Genomic DNA, 13473 nt, shown 5'->3' with positions numbered 1-13473 from the left:
TTTATATGACTCATCAGGAGAGGGGGAACTCAGTGGATGACCATAACCCCCTTCATCGCATGACTGAACTTAGTTTCCCAGCTACACTGCTCCTCCTGGGCCATAGCGAGTATTCACCAGCTGGCACTTCATATATCTAGCTGTTGCTCATCTGGGTTATATATCTGTATCAATCTGTATAAATTCAACAGCTGTTTTTTTTCCGCACAGAAGCAGAGCTGTGGATGTTAACTCCTTAGATCAGGGGTGTCCAAACCTCTCCTGGAGGGCCACTTGTCCTGCATGTTTTAGATCTCTCCCTGCTCCAACACAGCTGATTCAAATGATCAGTTTGTTATTCAGCAGCTTCAGGGGTTCATAATGAGTTGATCATTTGAATCAGCTGTGTTGGAGCAGGGAGAGATCTAAAACATGCAGGACAAGTGGCCCTCCAGGAGAGGTTTGGACACCCCTGCCTTAGATGAACCTGTCATCCCCCCCCCGGTCCCTGAAGGAGGGCCATCTCCAGGCCTGACCAGCCCAGGACTCACTGGTTGCAGTATCCCACTCGGTAGCAGCGGGTGCAGCGCTTCAGCTTCTCGTCCTCGGACTGAGGGGGCTTCTGACAGGCCGCGCACTTCGCAATGGGGATGCTAGGCACCTGCGGCCTCTGGAAAACACAAGGGACCAGAGATGAGAGTTACTCATCCCAGTACCTCCATCAAATGAGAAAAATGAAACGCATGGGAAAACACTTGTGAAATGAATCTTATAAGCTCTTATTTTAGGAAAGATGATGAGGCAGAAGCCAGGGCCCTGTAATGTACCTGCTGGACCTGCAGCACCACCACCCTCTCTTTGGCCAGCTCCTTGGACAGCACCTCAAAACAGAACAGCATGTCCGAGGGGGACACGGTGTCCAGAGAATGGGAGGGGAGGAAAATTCTGTGGAACCGACTCTTCACGACCTGCAACACAGAGAATGTCAGTGGCGTGCCCTATGTAAAAGACTGGCAACAACTCTTCTGCTAATTAGACCCGGTGCAGAGAACACCAACACTATGCATCTCCCTAGTAATTAATACAGGTAAAGACCAGGGATTTCAAACATTTTGTTAGAATTATTCAGTCAATTTTTAACAATAGCAGTCGAGTTCACTGCTTCAAACATAATCCATTTAAAAATAGTTCATGACATCTCATTTTTGCAAATATAGTGATCGTTTAAGTGTGTGACACCGATATGAGGAAAGAGGCGCTCAGACTGGTGGTCCCACCTCGGCCAGCCGCAGGTTCTCTGGTTTTATCCGCACACTTTTGGAGATGGACTCCAGTACTTCAGCCGTGCTGGAGTTCTCCTTGCTGACGCTCACCAGAAACTAAGAGACAAACACACACGTTTGAGTGAGCGATTAAAACTGCTGGGTTGAGTTACGAGACTAATAATTGATGATAGTAATTCACTAACTCGCTGACTAGAAAGACCATCATACTGTTCACATAAACACACACCCAGAAGTGAGATCCATCAGTGGTGAAAAACAAAGTAATGGGATTCTGACACACTGGTCCAAATTCTGTACCTTGATGGGTTTCTTGTGAGGTTCCTTTGCAAAGTAAAACACAGTCAGGACCTTCTGCTTTTGAGGCAAGGGGACTGGCAGGTATAGGAACGGATCGAAGGTTATGGATACCTGGAATGAGGATGAGATTGGAAAAGGAGAAAAATAAATGTCAAAACAAAATTAAAACCATACTCAGCACATACTCACTTAACCACACCATTTAATCGCTCAATCATGTCGATATTTCTAACATACTCAGCCCATCCATTACCCTAAAAGCACCACACAAAACTCCATAGTAATCTACTTACTGACTCCTCTTTCATGAATGAAATGACAACAGTTACCCGCATCACGCATTACCATACAACAGAGTGTGCTTAAACAGCACTGGCATTCATTTTAGGGTGTCTACATTTAGAAGAGCCTGGGTCTTTATTATACATTCTCACAGACTGCACCAGCAAAATCAATTTCATTCTCAGCACTGCTGTTAGAAAGAAAATCTCCATCTCACTTAACTCATACCTTCACCTGTCCATCCTTATTGCTCCCGTACAGAAAAATAATAATGACAGCATATAAAGCACACTTATTAGCATAATACATGAGGTGTTAATAAGAACAAGCTAAATGCAATCAGTGGCTTAAAGAAAAACCTAGTCACAACATATCGCAACCAGTGACATCCCACAACTGACTTTCCAGTCAAGTCAAGTCTCCATTCAGCCTCATGGCTTCCGCGGTTGCTGTAATTATGAATAAGGGGCTTATTTGCTTTGAAAGATTTATCATAACATAATTTGTAATTAAAAGAAGTGTTTTTTTCTGACCTTGGAGCAGATGGGGCAGACCAGCTTGGATTTGTACTGGCCCTGGAACAGGTCCACGATGAAGGAGTCATTCCTCATCTTATGCCTCTGCCAAGCCTCCTCTGCCACAACCTGTAACCCAAGGCAAGAGCAAGCACGAACCCTGTGTCATACACCATTTCAATTACAAAAGGTACAACTCTGAGGGAAACTGTTGAATGTAATCCAAATTCAAACATCTCACTCACAGGTAAAGCAGCAGTGTACCACCTGAGATTCTACCTCAGTTCTCTTTTGGTGAATTCAAGAAAGAAGCAAATGTTGCCTTAAATGGCAACAAACATTTTTTGAATATTTGGAGTATAAATTCACATAAAGCCGCTTATCACTTCCTCAGCATGACTCTCACGCTGCCAAGAGCTCTGTAGTTCATAAAGTCATTATGACTGTAGCATTATAACTTAATGTGCTTTTCCTCTGGACCTGATGCATGCCAGAGACTGAAAAATGTGCATGCAGATTTGGAACACTAAATGCACATGAAACCTCTGGCAAAGAAGTCACAGTTGATGAAACAAAATAAATAATACAATAAATAAATAACATAAAATCAAATCTGATGATGATAAATGTGGTTGGTCACATAAGACTGTATGGTGGAGGTACTATGTATCACTGGCAGTGGGAAACAGCTAAAGGTTGACAGTTGGGGTCATTTACTGATGACCATTGTTAACATATAATATATATATATATATATATATATATATATATATATATACACATACATATATATATAAAAAAATTAGTATCCATTTTCATTCTTTTAATGGCATGTAGCTTCACAGTAGACAATGCTCAGTGGTGATAGAGCAGTATCATCTCTGAGGTGTGAAGGTGTGGCCCTCGGTTAATACCTCATCCTGCCGTCCGTCCGAATCCACGGTTTCCGTGTAAGGTTTGTTCTGGATGCGGTTGAGGTCCTCATGGAGCCCGTCCAGCAGGAAGGCCATGAATTCCTGGGCATCGTGCTGGGCATACCCTGTGAACTGGCTGGCCTTGCTGGCTACTATTGCCTGGAGGGAAACACAGAGAGACTCTGAAACTAACTGAACCACTGAGCACATTCTCCAAGTTTCCATCATTGCAGTTTCAGGAGCAGGACCAGAAACCTCTTGTTGACTCATCTGAGTTTCTCAAAGACTTCAGAACAAAAACTGCAAAAACAAAAGAACCCTAATTATGGAGCGCAAAAAATGGCGCAATGATCAAACCAGAGACTTAAGCAATATTGCCATTTTTAGGGACGTGGCAATGGTGAAAAATAACACTTGTGCCAAAATTGCCATTTTTCTCCTTGTTTCTCTCTGTGGTTGCACTCAGTGTGTGTGTGACCACAGGTCTGGGGTGTGGATTGGCATTAATGCAGGGCAGAGCAGTATTTAAATGCTGCTAAAATTGCTACACTGAGCCCGCATATAATAGTGTACACCTCTGCTTCTGTTCTGTGCTCTCTCCTACCCTGTAAACAATAATCCAACATGGCACTGATGCAAATGCTCATTAAAGATAATCAGGCTGGAATCCTGATGGGCCAGAGCACAGTCAGATTTTCATCTCATTAAAGAGTTATTACCAGCTCACTTGCCACTTGTGCTGGCTGCATTAAAATACCAAAGTTGATTGGGGCGCGTCTCTTTGGATCTGCGGCTGTATTTGATAACTGCACTACCGTTGCCAAAACAGAGCCTCTTGGCAGTGTTTACACAAGCAATTTTATTTGGATTTACATAACAATTTGAAAATATTGGAAATTTGTATTTTTGTAATAGTATAAAGACATACAAATGGTTGTACAGCCATTTCATAAAACACCTCTGAATGAGACACAAGCTGCATTTATGAGGTATGTACAAATGTAGCCAAACTGCATTTTATAGTGGACTAATAAAAGGGACAGATGTAGGAGTATATTCTGCAATTTAAATGTTCACAGTATTTCTGGGCACATAACTGTTATTAGAGTTATCTGTCAGTTACATACTCTTGGATATTGGGTGAGGCCAAGAGGCAACACAATTCTAATTTGGCAGCCTAATGCAAGACTGTGCGACATAAGAGAGGCATTATTCTTGAACTACGCATAGTTAACCTATGAGAAAGGTACTACTGATTGGCCATACCTATTAAGATAGAATCTGAGGCATGTTACCTTCATTTTGAGATTTGTTTAAAAAACAGTAACAATAATAGAAATTCACCCAATGTTGTTGAACGCAACAGTGACAAAAACAAACACCGCACATATTAGACGGGCAGATCCATTAAAGAAGGGAAGAACCACATCCGGCAGATACATGGATAGTCCAGTGTGACACTTTTGGAACTCTCGGACTTGAGGACAGAGGAGGGAAAGGGACAGTGTTTGCTTTATAGCTACCTTGAGCTTAGAGGGCTGGAAGGCATGGTGTGTTCCTTTCCACAGAGCCCGAAGCAGCACCGCGAAGCCAATCGCCAGCCGCCCCCCTGTGCCCAGCGGGTTATTACAGTTGATCTCTGTCTCAAACGCTCGGTCTGGAGCACAGAGAACAGCCACACACAGAGAGGATGAGATACATATCCACACAAAGTTACAACACCTCCTTCCCCCAAACCGTTCACATGCTACAACAGGGTGAAGAACTATGAAAAACTGGCTGATAATTCATACATAGTGGCTGTGATATTGTTGCAATGCAACAGAACTACTATAATACCAGAGCACTGCAAATTGACATGTTTTGTAATATGCTGTCAGGGATGAGTGAGGAATGAGTGAGGAATGTGAGAGGAGAGCCAACAGCGCCTCACCATGGAAGTAGTCGCGCAGTTCACGCGTGTTGGACAAGGACTGGATGACGCTGTTCATGAAGCAGGTGTTGCCCAGGTTGACCAGGCCGGTGAAGCCCGGCAAGCACACCTTCTTCTCCTCCTCTTCCTCTGCGCGCTCACTGCCTGCAGGGGGCGCGTGTGTCATTGGTGGCACCATGCAGGTGGGCTTGGGCTAAAGGGAAGGACAGGGGAAAAACAGGCGTTGACAGCATAATTCTTCATCACTTCCCGAGGCAGATGAAACTGACCTGAATGACCTGAACGAGAACCTTATGAAAGACTACAGTGTTAATACAGTCTTCATCACATCACTTGGTAAGCCTTTCGATTTTGTTACAGTAAGATGCACTGATAGCAAGGACCTGCTGCTGGGTTTGATCTGATTTCTTTAACAATGTCATCCCCAAAAACTAACGGAAAACAGAAATGTATGCGGCTGCTCTCGGGGCTATGATCTGATCTGTCTTAACCTGATGATCACGTATGATCTACAGCTGGTCACGCTCGGCCCCCGCTCACCACCGCAACTACTCCCCCTCGGCTCTGTGCTGTGGCCGTGCTCACCGCGGCGGCGACGAGCGGTTCCTGCTTGATGGGGACGTGCTCGGTGACCGTGCGGGCCGCCACGGCGTCCAGGCTGCCGCTGTCCTCGCTCCGGGGGGCCTTCTCTTTCTGCTCCCCCACCCGGGCCTCCTCCTTGGCGGGGAGGGTGTGCTGGCTACTGCCCGGCTGGCTTTTATCAAGAGAGGCAGGCCCTGAGGGCACAGCAACCTTGGCGCCACCCACTGCACCTTAAACAAAGGAGTGTAGAGCTTGTGGTTAGGAGCTAAAGGCCAGTTTGAGCGAAAGCAAGTAACCTTGTGAATCTATATCTATGGAATAATGTGTGGGTGGGTGTGCATGAGGCGGGTGACAGACGGGGAGTGCGGGTAAACAGTAAGGCGAGGTGGATGATTAAATGCGGAGTATGTGGGTTAACAGTAAGATGAAATTGGTGATCAGATGAGAAGCGTGGGTTTACAGTAAGATGGGGTGGGTGATTACACGGAGAGCGTGTGGCTGCTGAGATTAGAGGTGGTGCCGGATAGAAGCCAGGCTACAGACCTTGTGTTGCCGGGGCCTCCAGCCCCCCCCAGCGCTGGCTGTGCCTCTTCTTTAGTGTGATGTCAATTCGGGACGGGGTGAAGGCATAGGTAGACTGGTCAGGGTGGATGAGGTTCCTGCCAAAGTCAAAACCATTTTATATGAGTTTCCGCATCAGTTCCATATCACGGTGATGCATGCTTTCACATGACGCTGGGGGAAAAAAAAGGCTCACCTGAGTTTCACCTGCCACTTAAAGACAGTGTTTGGTCCACAGTCCGGGTGAAGCCGCAAAAAATTATTATCACTGTAAAAACAAACAAAAAAAACCACACACACCTGTTCATTACTCTGCTCCCACATTCATTCCAACATTCAAAGCATTCTTATTTCACTCGTGTGCCTCATCTAACCCAGTGAAGACCTGAATGCATTGAGTATTTACGGCTGAATACAGTTTCTAGTAATAAAGAGGTGATCACCTGGTCTGGAAGATGAGCGTGAAGTCCTGCTCACGGAATAGCACCTTTGCTGTCTCCCTGCATATCCCTTTCATGTACACATTTACCACCATCAGGTCATTCCCTTTCTCGTACGAGTCATTCTTCACAAACTTCAGATTCACCATGGGTTCTGGAGCTGCAGCACAAAACGCAGGTTGGGTTAGAAAAGAAAAGAAAAAAAAATTGATTAATTTTTTTTTACACGGCAGTCTCTTGGGCGTTGTGCACACTATACACAAATCCCACATGCACCCAGGCAGTTGTTTGTGGACACATGCATCACTGTGCTACGTAACGAAATAAGCAGGAGCCTAAGTGGCCTATAGTTGCCCCAGCAACACGGACTCAGTGTACCTGGACAGGCTCTCTCAACCTTTCCACACATCACTGTTTTCTGTGAGCCATTTACCCTGCTGTGTGATGATTTAACACATATTCCAGTGAGTGTGAGGAAAATGATTTCACAAAACCTAGAAACTCTGAGGTACAAACACCCTGGGTTCTTTTGTACTGCGATACAGTAAACAGTCCCCCAATTATATTTCTAAAATGACCTTCAACTGAACAATTACAACAAGTTTGCTCTCGTGAAAAACCATGAATTTTTTTTTTTCCCTTAATAGTGGAATCAAATTTAATGTTTAATTTTTGCTGGCCAATGCATTATAGAGATGCTTCCTAGTGTTCATGTTTCTGTGGCTCTACTGTACAGGGGAAAGATGTGTATTTCACTATACTGCACTAAACAGTACTCCCCACCTTCCTGCTCCTTTTCCAAGGGCTCCTCTTTGGGCTTGTCCGTCTTCTCGTCCTCCATCCCTGTCTGGTTGGCCGGGCACTCTTCCTTGCGTACGGCTGCCTCTTGGGGAGCAGGAGAGGCCCACCCCGCGGGCGACACGGCCGTCTCAGGCACCTCGGCACCCTTTTTTACCGCCTCAGAGTCCGTCTCTCCCTCCTGCCGCCTCTCTGCCCCAACAGCAGCCCCCATGGGGGCATCAGCCACAGGCCCGACGCTCGTGCTGGCCGGGGCTGCTCCTACCCCTGTGCATTCCTCCAGGCTCGGCCTGGCATTGGGCATGGGAGCCTGGCCCCTCTCCTCCACCAGCACTTTCATCTGGAAGAAACCAGCATAGGGTTACACACACCCTGCAATCCTGCCATCACACCCCAGTGAATGTTACCCTCTCACGAGCTGTGATGGGATAATAATACTAATAAAACACCGTAAAGACTGCTGAGACCTGAACCATCCAACCCCTCCTTCACTGCTCAAGGAACCCTGTGATTAATGCATGACTAATGAGAAAATGCACTTCAGGATGAATAATCTCCACCACTTTAAAGGACTGTAGAGCTCTCGATGCTAACCTTCACAATGCAATGACATGCTAATCAAGTGTTTACCTATTTTATTGTTTCTGTATTGGAGCACCGTCTACACCACTGTCTTGCAAAATGGCCTTCAGGTCATAAGAAGTGTTTTTCCACTGCATATAGTTTTCTCCCCTGCTGCCACGCATATTCTCAATGACCAATAAACTGATTAACATGGTTACTTGGTAACATTGTCCGAGTAACTGTACAGTTTGGTCCTACATGTCTTCTGCAGTGAAAACTGCATTTATGATTTATAACTTATGATTTGTTTTATTGTCTTGCTGCATGATCTGTGGGATGTAATGAATGACTGTTTGTGAGTGTGGGCTCACCTGAGATTTTGCTCCCTGCTTACACTCCGCTGATCCCTCCGCCGGTGTAACTGGGGACTTCCTCTCGTTACTCGCCTGTTTGGCACCACCGTTCTGGGTGACAGTAGCCCCCGGTTCCCGCTCGCTCTTCACCTTCTCATTAGCTGGACCCTTGGGCTGGGCGTCCCTCGCAGCCCCCAGCTCCGCACTGTTAAGGCCTCTCGCCGGGCGACTGGTGCGTTTGGCACTGGGCTCGGCCGGCAGGTCCCCTTTCCCCACGTGTTTGGTCGTCTCCGCACCCTTTGTCCCGGGCAATTCGGCCTTGTCAGACGGTTTGTTCTTTATGGAGCGCTTCACGCCACGATCCGGTTTGCTGCGTTTCTGCTCGGCCGGCGGAGAGGGCTCCGCAGAGGGTTTGAGCGCCTCGGCTGGCTCTCCCGCTTTCTCCAGCTTTACCGGCTGCTGCTTGCTGTTCTCCGGCTGCACATCCACAGGTTCCTTCTCTTTCTTGTTTCGCTTCAATGTAGGAAACACACACACACACAGACATATATATTAAAAACCTCTTTCATATACCCATTGCAGAGCAGACAAAACAGCTGTAGAAGAGGCAGAGTTCATAACATGCTAAGTCTGCCAAACAAAGAATACCAAGTAAGGATTACGATAAAAATAAAACATACCAACATTTGGCAATGGGGTTAGGAATCAACAAAAAATGCAGATTTACTGATGGCGAAAACATCACACCAGAAATGCAGTCCAGGCAGACTGTATGAGTCCCGGTGGTGTCTTACCATGAGCGAAGGCCAGGAGTTGAAGGGGATCTTCTTCTGCATGACCAGCTGCAGGAAGCTGCCCTTCTCCTTGTACTGCACCTTGCTGCAGGAGCTCTCGATTTCTGCATGCAGGTGACAGCTCCACTGGCGCCCATCTGAAAATAGCAGCCGTCACAGGCCATCAAACTCACACACAGGTAATGAAACCACTGCTGGAAGCAGACACCAGGCAGAGGGGACCGAGTAAAGATGGAGGGACTGGAGATGCATGAAGGGAGAGGGCGCACCGGACACTGGGTCGAACAACAAGGTTTTTGGGAACAGGGACTCGTAGAGGCACACACAGGGCAAAAAATTCAACTATCCTGATAGGAGATTTGACATTTAATTGACCCAAATTTCTAACAGACAGTTAAGGTGCATGGGTTAAAAGACAAGACAACCCGTGCCAGACTAGATCATTGACTGAATGCTATCGGCAGCAAACACTCTAGCAAAGTGTGGACTTTCAACCATAGAGATTTAGTAGACAATGTTCTGAGAACAGAGCTGGCAAGTACTTTTTCCAAGATTAGCAAGACTTCTTTAACTTTTCATGGGTACATGCCATGAAAACAAATCAAGTCGAAAACAAATCGATGTTGAAGCTGGGCTAATATATTGTGAATGTTATTTCTGAGAAAATGGGAGTATACTTTTCTAGTTCTGAAAAATATTAATGTAATATTAAATCTAGGTCTAAGGTTTGGTTCAAGTTACCGGGCAGACAACCCTGGTATCTGCTACCCAAAGCTGAAAATAATCTTAAATGATTTAAATGCATAAGTAATCAGTAATTGATTGATGTGTTTATTATTGCTTTAAATGAGTTCCTCTTTATGAGAATGATGAGGATGTGATAGTTGTGCACTTACCAGGGAACCCGACCTGACAGGCTGTGTCAGAGAAGCCAACATTCACGTCCTCCACCTTAAACACACTGTCACCAGAGCGCAGCTTCACGATCACCTCGTTAGCGTTCTGCTTCCAATCAATGAATGCATCTACAAAACACAGACAGACACACAACTCGTTAGCACGATCAACAGCACCCCTAAAACAAACAAACTGAATTCAGACTTATAGTTGGGATCAGGATTATGGTTGGAGCTGATTTTGGATCAGTGTTTTTCAGTGAGAATAGATTTAACTCAATGGTTACCCAATGGTAACTCCAGAACAGGCTGTTTCCACACAGAAAGTGTTCGCACACAAACTGTGTCCACACAACAATATGTCCACACAAATACATTCACTCAGCTGTGCAGCACAACCACAAAACAACAATTACAAATTACAAAAAGCAGTTGCTGTACATGCCTGGGTGCTCATATACAGCTAGGGCTGGTTTCAATGCCATCAGAAAATCCAGGAATTAAAATCAAATTTTTTCTCCCCCAAAATTCAATTTCTAAAAATTTCACAAAATAAAGAAACTGATCCTTGCAGTAAAATGAGATGATTTTACAAAAAATGTTTTCATTTGATGTTTAAAGATTTTACACTTTATACTTTTTTACATTATATTGGTAATTATATTTATTTTTTTCCACTTAGCAGATGCCGTAATATTTAACACAATAGAACAATAGCACATGTACAACACAATAGACCACAGAAAAGTATGTGTCCATCCATCACACATAACTAGTGCCACCATGAAAACAGACCATGCCACAATAAATCAACCAATAAACACACCCTTAGTGAATAAAAAAGTATGGAAAATATCAGAGTTGTGACTGGGCAGGGGAGCCAAGATGCACCCTATTGATATGGAGGATCCATTCCCCTCACTGCCCAATAAACTAGCATTTTAGAATGGATGTGAGCCATCACCGGCAGCCAGTGGAGGATGTGGTAAGACACCATCGTTCTTGCACTGATGTGAGACCGGGTAAGACACAAACATCTTTCCTGCAGGGAAATTGTTTACTACCCTCACTTATGTGACAGTGTTTGGGGAACAGAAACAATGATGCTAATTTTTATAATAATTATATAGGAAAAAAACACGCTAGCCATTGAGAGTGTGACTTCATTCATCCATTAGAGCACATGTGAATCCAGCAACTTCACCTATATGTGTTCCATTCCAGAAAGGTACTTTTAACCGGACAGTAATGAACTGATTCATTTTTCTACCAATGTGAAAGCAAAAAGGTCTGCATCCACAAACATTTTTGAATGGGAAATTATTGATATAAATGACCTATGATATTTATGCAGGTGTCTACTCTACTTAGATTTTGACTACTGAATACAGAACAAAACAAAACTTCAGTAATATTTACCTGTCTCCCTAGTTAGTCAAATCCTAATCCTTGTCCTAAAACAAGAAATGTACGTTTACAATAAAATCTTCAGTTTCATTGGAAACTACAAGAAAATGAAGTCCACCACAAGTAACTGTAGGTCCATCACAAGTAACTATACGCAGAAGATCCATTTCATTGCAAGAAAAATACTTCATGCCCTGAGTCCGTAAGAACAACATATGACTGACAAAACATATTAATAACATAATAAAAGTGTTCTTTAAATGGAAGCATCCACACAAACACATTGGAGTTCAATTCACAACAAATACAAACACGGATCACAGTCATGTTGGCTACTTTCAACACACACTAATGACTGCAAACCAAAGTACCACTATAACAAAGAACAGTGTACTGAACTTAAACCAAAGAGAAAACAAGACTAATGACATGATACAGAAACAGTGGAAAATGAGAGACAGATGCAAAACATCAATAATGCAGAACTGTCATAATGCAGTACAATTGGAGTACCAACTATACAAATAAACATTAGACTACAATACCTTCTGTCATAGCTGCACTAGGAGTCTTCTGGCCGAGTTTAAGTTATCCAAACTTTCCCATTTCCTTTTTGTTTAGGCAAAATATTCCGATCAGGCGCGTGCCGAGTTTGCGGTGTTTATACAGCTCTACTGAGCAGGCTCCCGTGGCTCTAAGTACGATCGCTTTCACCTCTAGTGCTACACCACAACACGCACTCACAACAACAAGAGCTCATACGACCCTTCTAAAGGTCACAGGCAAAATCAGCCCCTGGACCGGCTCCCGCATTGAGCCTTGGGACTGCCCTATAATGACATAATGAAAGGATACGTGGCTTTCCCGTAACTGCAACTCTTTTTCCCCTCAACAATTGCGGTATGTCAAGACGAGGAAAAGGCACTCTTACACCAGCAGTGTACAGCACCACGATACTCAACAGGGGCTGCAAACTCGATGTTCTCTAGGTCCGCAACGTAAAATCGGACACGGGATTGATCTGTCTAATGCACTAGCGGTGCAAAGCAAGAGAAAAGCAGCACTGCTTGCATGACCTTGACAAAGCCACTTTCACTGCGGCCGAATTTACACCAGCTTGTATTTCAATACTTCAGCACTCAGCAAAACAGCAATGGCAGCATGGCAACACACACACACACACACACACACACAACCACACACACACACAAACCACATTCAAACATGCACACACACAGACACGAGTACTCATACAATCGCCGACACACAACCCACACACACCTACACAGCTGTCCATTTAACAAAACGGTATTTAAACCGAGACGTGCTGTAAGCATTTAACAGGGCAGTCGTGTGCCTTCACCAGGAGCGCAGGGAGGAAATATGAGCTGCCTGCAGTACATGGGTCACTTCATCGGTCATGCAGTCTTCAGTATCAACACATCTCGCAGATGACAGACCGAATCACACCGAGCCTTCCCGGACACGTGTCTCTGAAAGTCAGCATGCACAATTCAAAGCTTTGAGACGTCAGTTTACAGCCTAATGTACGCTTCGCTATCACACACATACTTTCTCTCCCCAAACACCGCAGGTCTCCTTGATAAAGGGCTGATATGACATGGGACGCTCCAACATTCAGCATTTTCAATTGACCGGCATGGTGTGTGTCCACTGGGATTGCCATACAACATAGGATTTTCTTTGTCTGGGGGAAAACTTTCAAAACACCCCACTGCAGTTAACAGATGTCAAGGCAAACAGTGATAGAGATCATGTTCCAAACTGCCTAAGGACATGTAGATCATTTTAACACAAAAAAGCCACAGAGTCAAAAAGACAATAACATGGCATTTGAACTTAGTTGTTTGA

At 44.7% G+C, this 13473-nt stretch overlaps 1 protein-coding gene across 2 annotated transcripts in view; it reads right to left on the bottom strand.

The window, feature by feature from the left end:
• Positions 1 to 13473, bottom strand: part of usp19 (ubiquitin specific peptidase 19) — a 32314-nt gene that overhangs the window by 11375 nt on the left and 7466 nt on the right. The window contains exons 3-18 of one of the 2 annotated variants that reach the window (XM_036532909.1): positions 10195 to 10323; positions 9299 to 9435; positions 8523 to 9017; positions 7573 to 7927; positions 6793 to 6949; positions 6546 to 6617; positions 6332 to 6447; positions 5792 to 6018; positions 5207 to 5399; positions 4797 to 4930; positions 3274 to 3432; positions 2378 to 2488; positions 1563 to 1673; positions 1257 to 1358; positions 807 to 947; positions 531 to 649 (exon numbers count right to left, since the gene is read on the bottom strand). In XM_036532909.1, the coding sequence (XP_036388802.1) occupies positions 531 to 649; positions 807 to 947; positions 1257 to 1358; positions 1563 to 1673; positions 2378 to 2488; positions 3274 to 3432; positions 4797 to 4930; positions 5207 to 5399; positions 5792 to 6018; positions 6332 to 6447; positions 6546 to 6617; positions 6793 to 6949; positions 7573 to 7927; positions 8523 to 9017; positions 9299 to 9435; positions 10195 to 10323 (2758 nt within the window). The remainder of the gene's footprint in view (positions 1 to 530; positions 650 to 806; positions 948 to 1256; positions 1359 to 1562; positions 1674 to 2377; positions 2489 to 3273; positions 3433 to 4796; positions 4931 to 5206; positions 5400 to 5791; positions 6019 to 6331; positions 6448 to 6545; positions 6618 to 6792; positions 6950 to 7572; positions 7928 to 8522; positions 9018 to 9298; positions 9436 to 10194; positions 10324 to 13473) is intronic. The other variant, XM_036532910.1, reaches the window with a different exon arrangement.

Source organism: Megalops cyprinoides, chromosome 7 (genome assembly GCF_013368585.1).
Source record: "Megalops cyprinoides isolate fMegCyp1 chromosome 7, fMegCyp1.pri, whole genome shotgun sequence".
Taxonomy (NCBI): domain Eukaryota; kingdom Metazoa; phylum Chordata; class Actinopteri; order Elopiformes; family Megalopidae; genus Megalops; species Megalops cyprinoides.
Note: the sequence above shows the minus strand (reverse complement) of the source record. Positions and strands in the feature narration are given on the sequence as shown.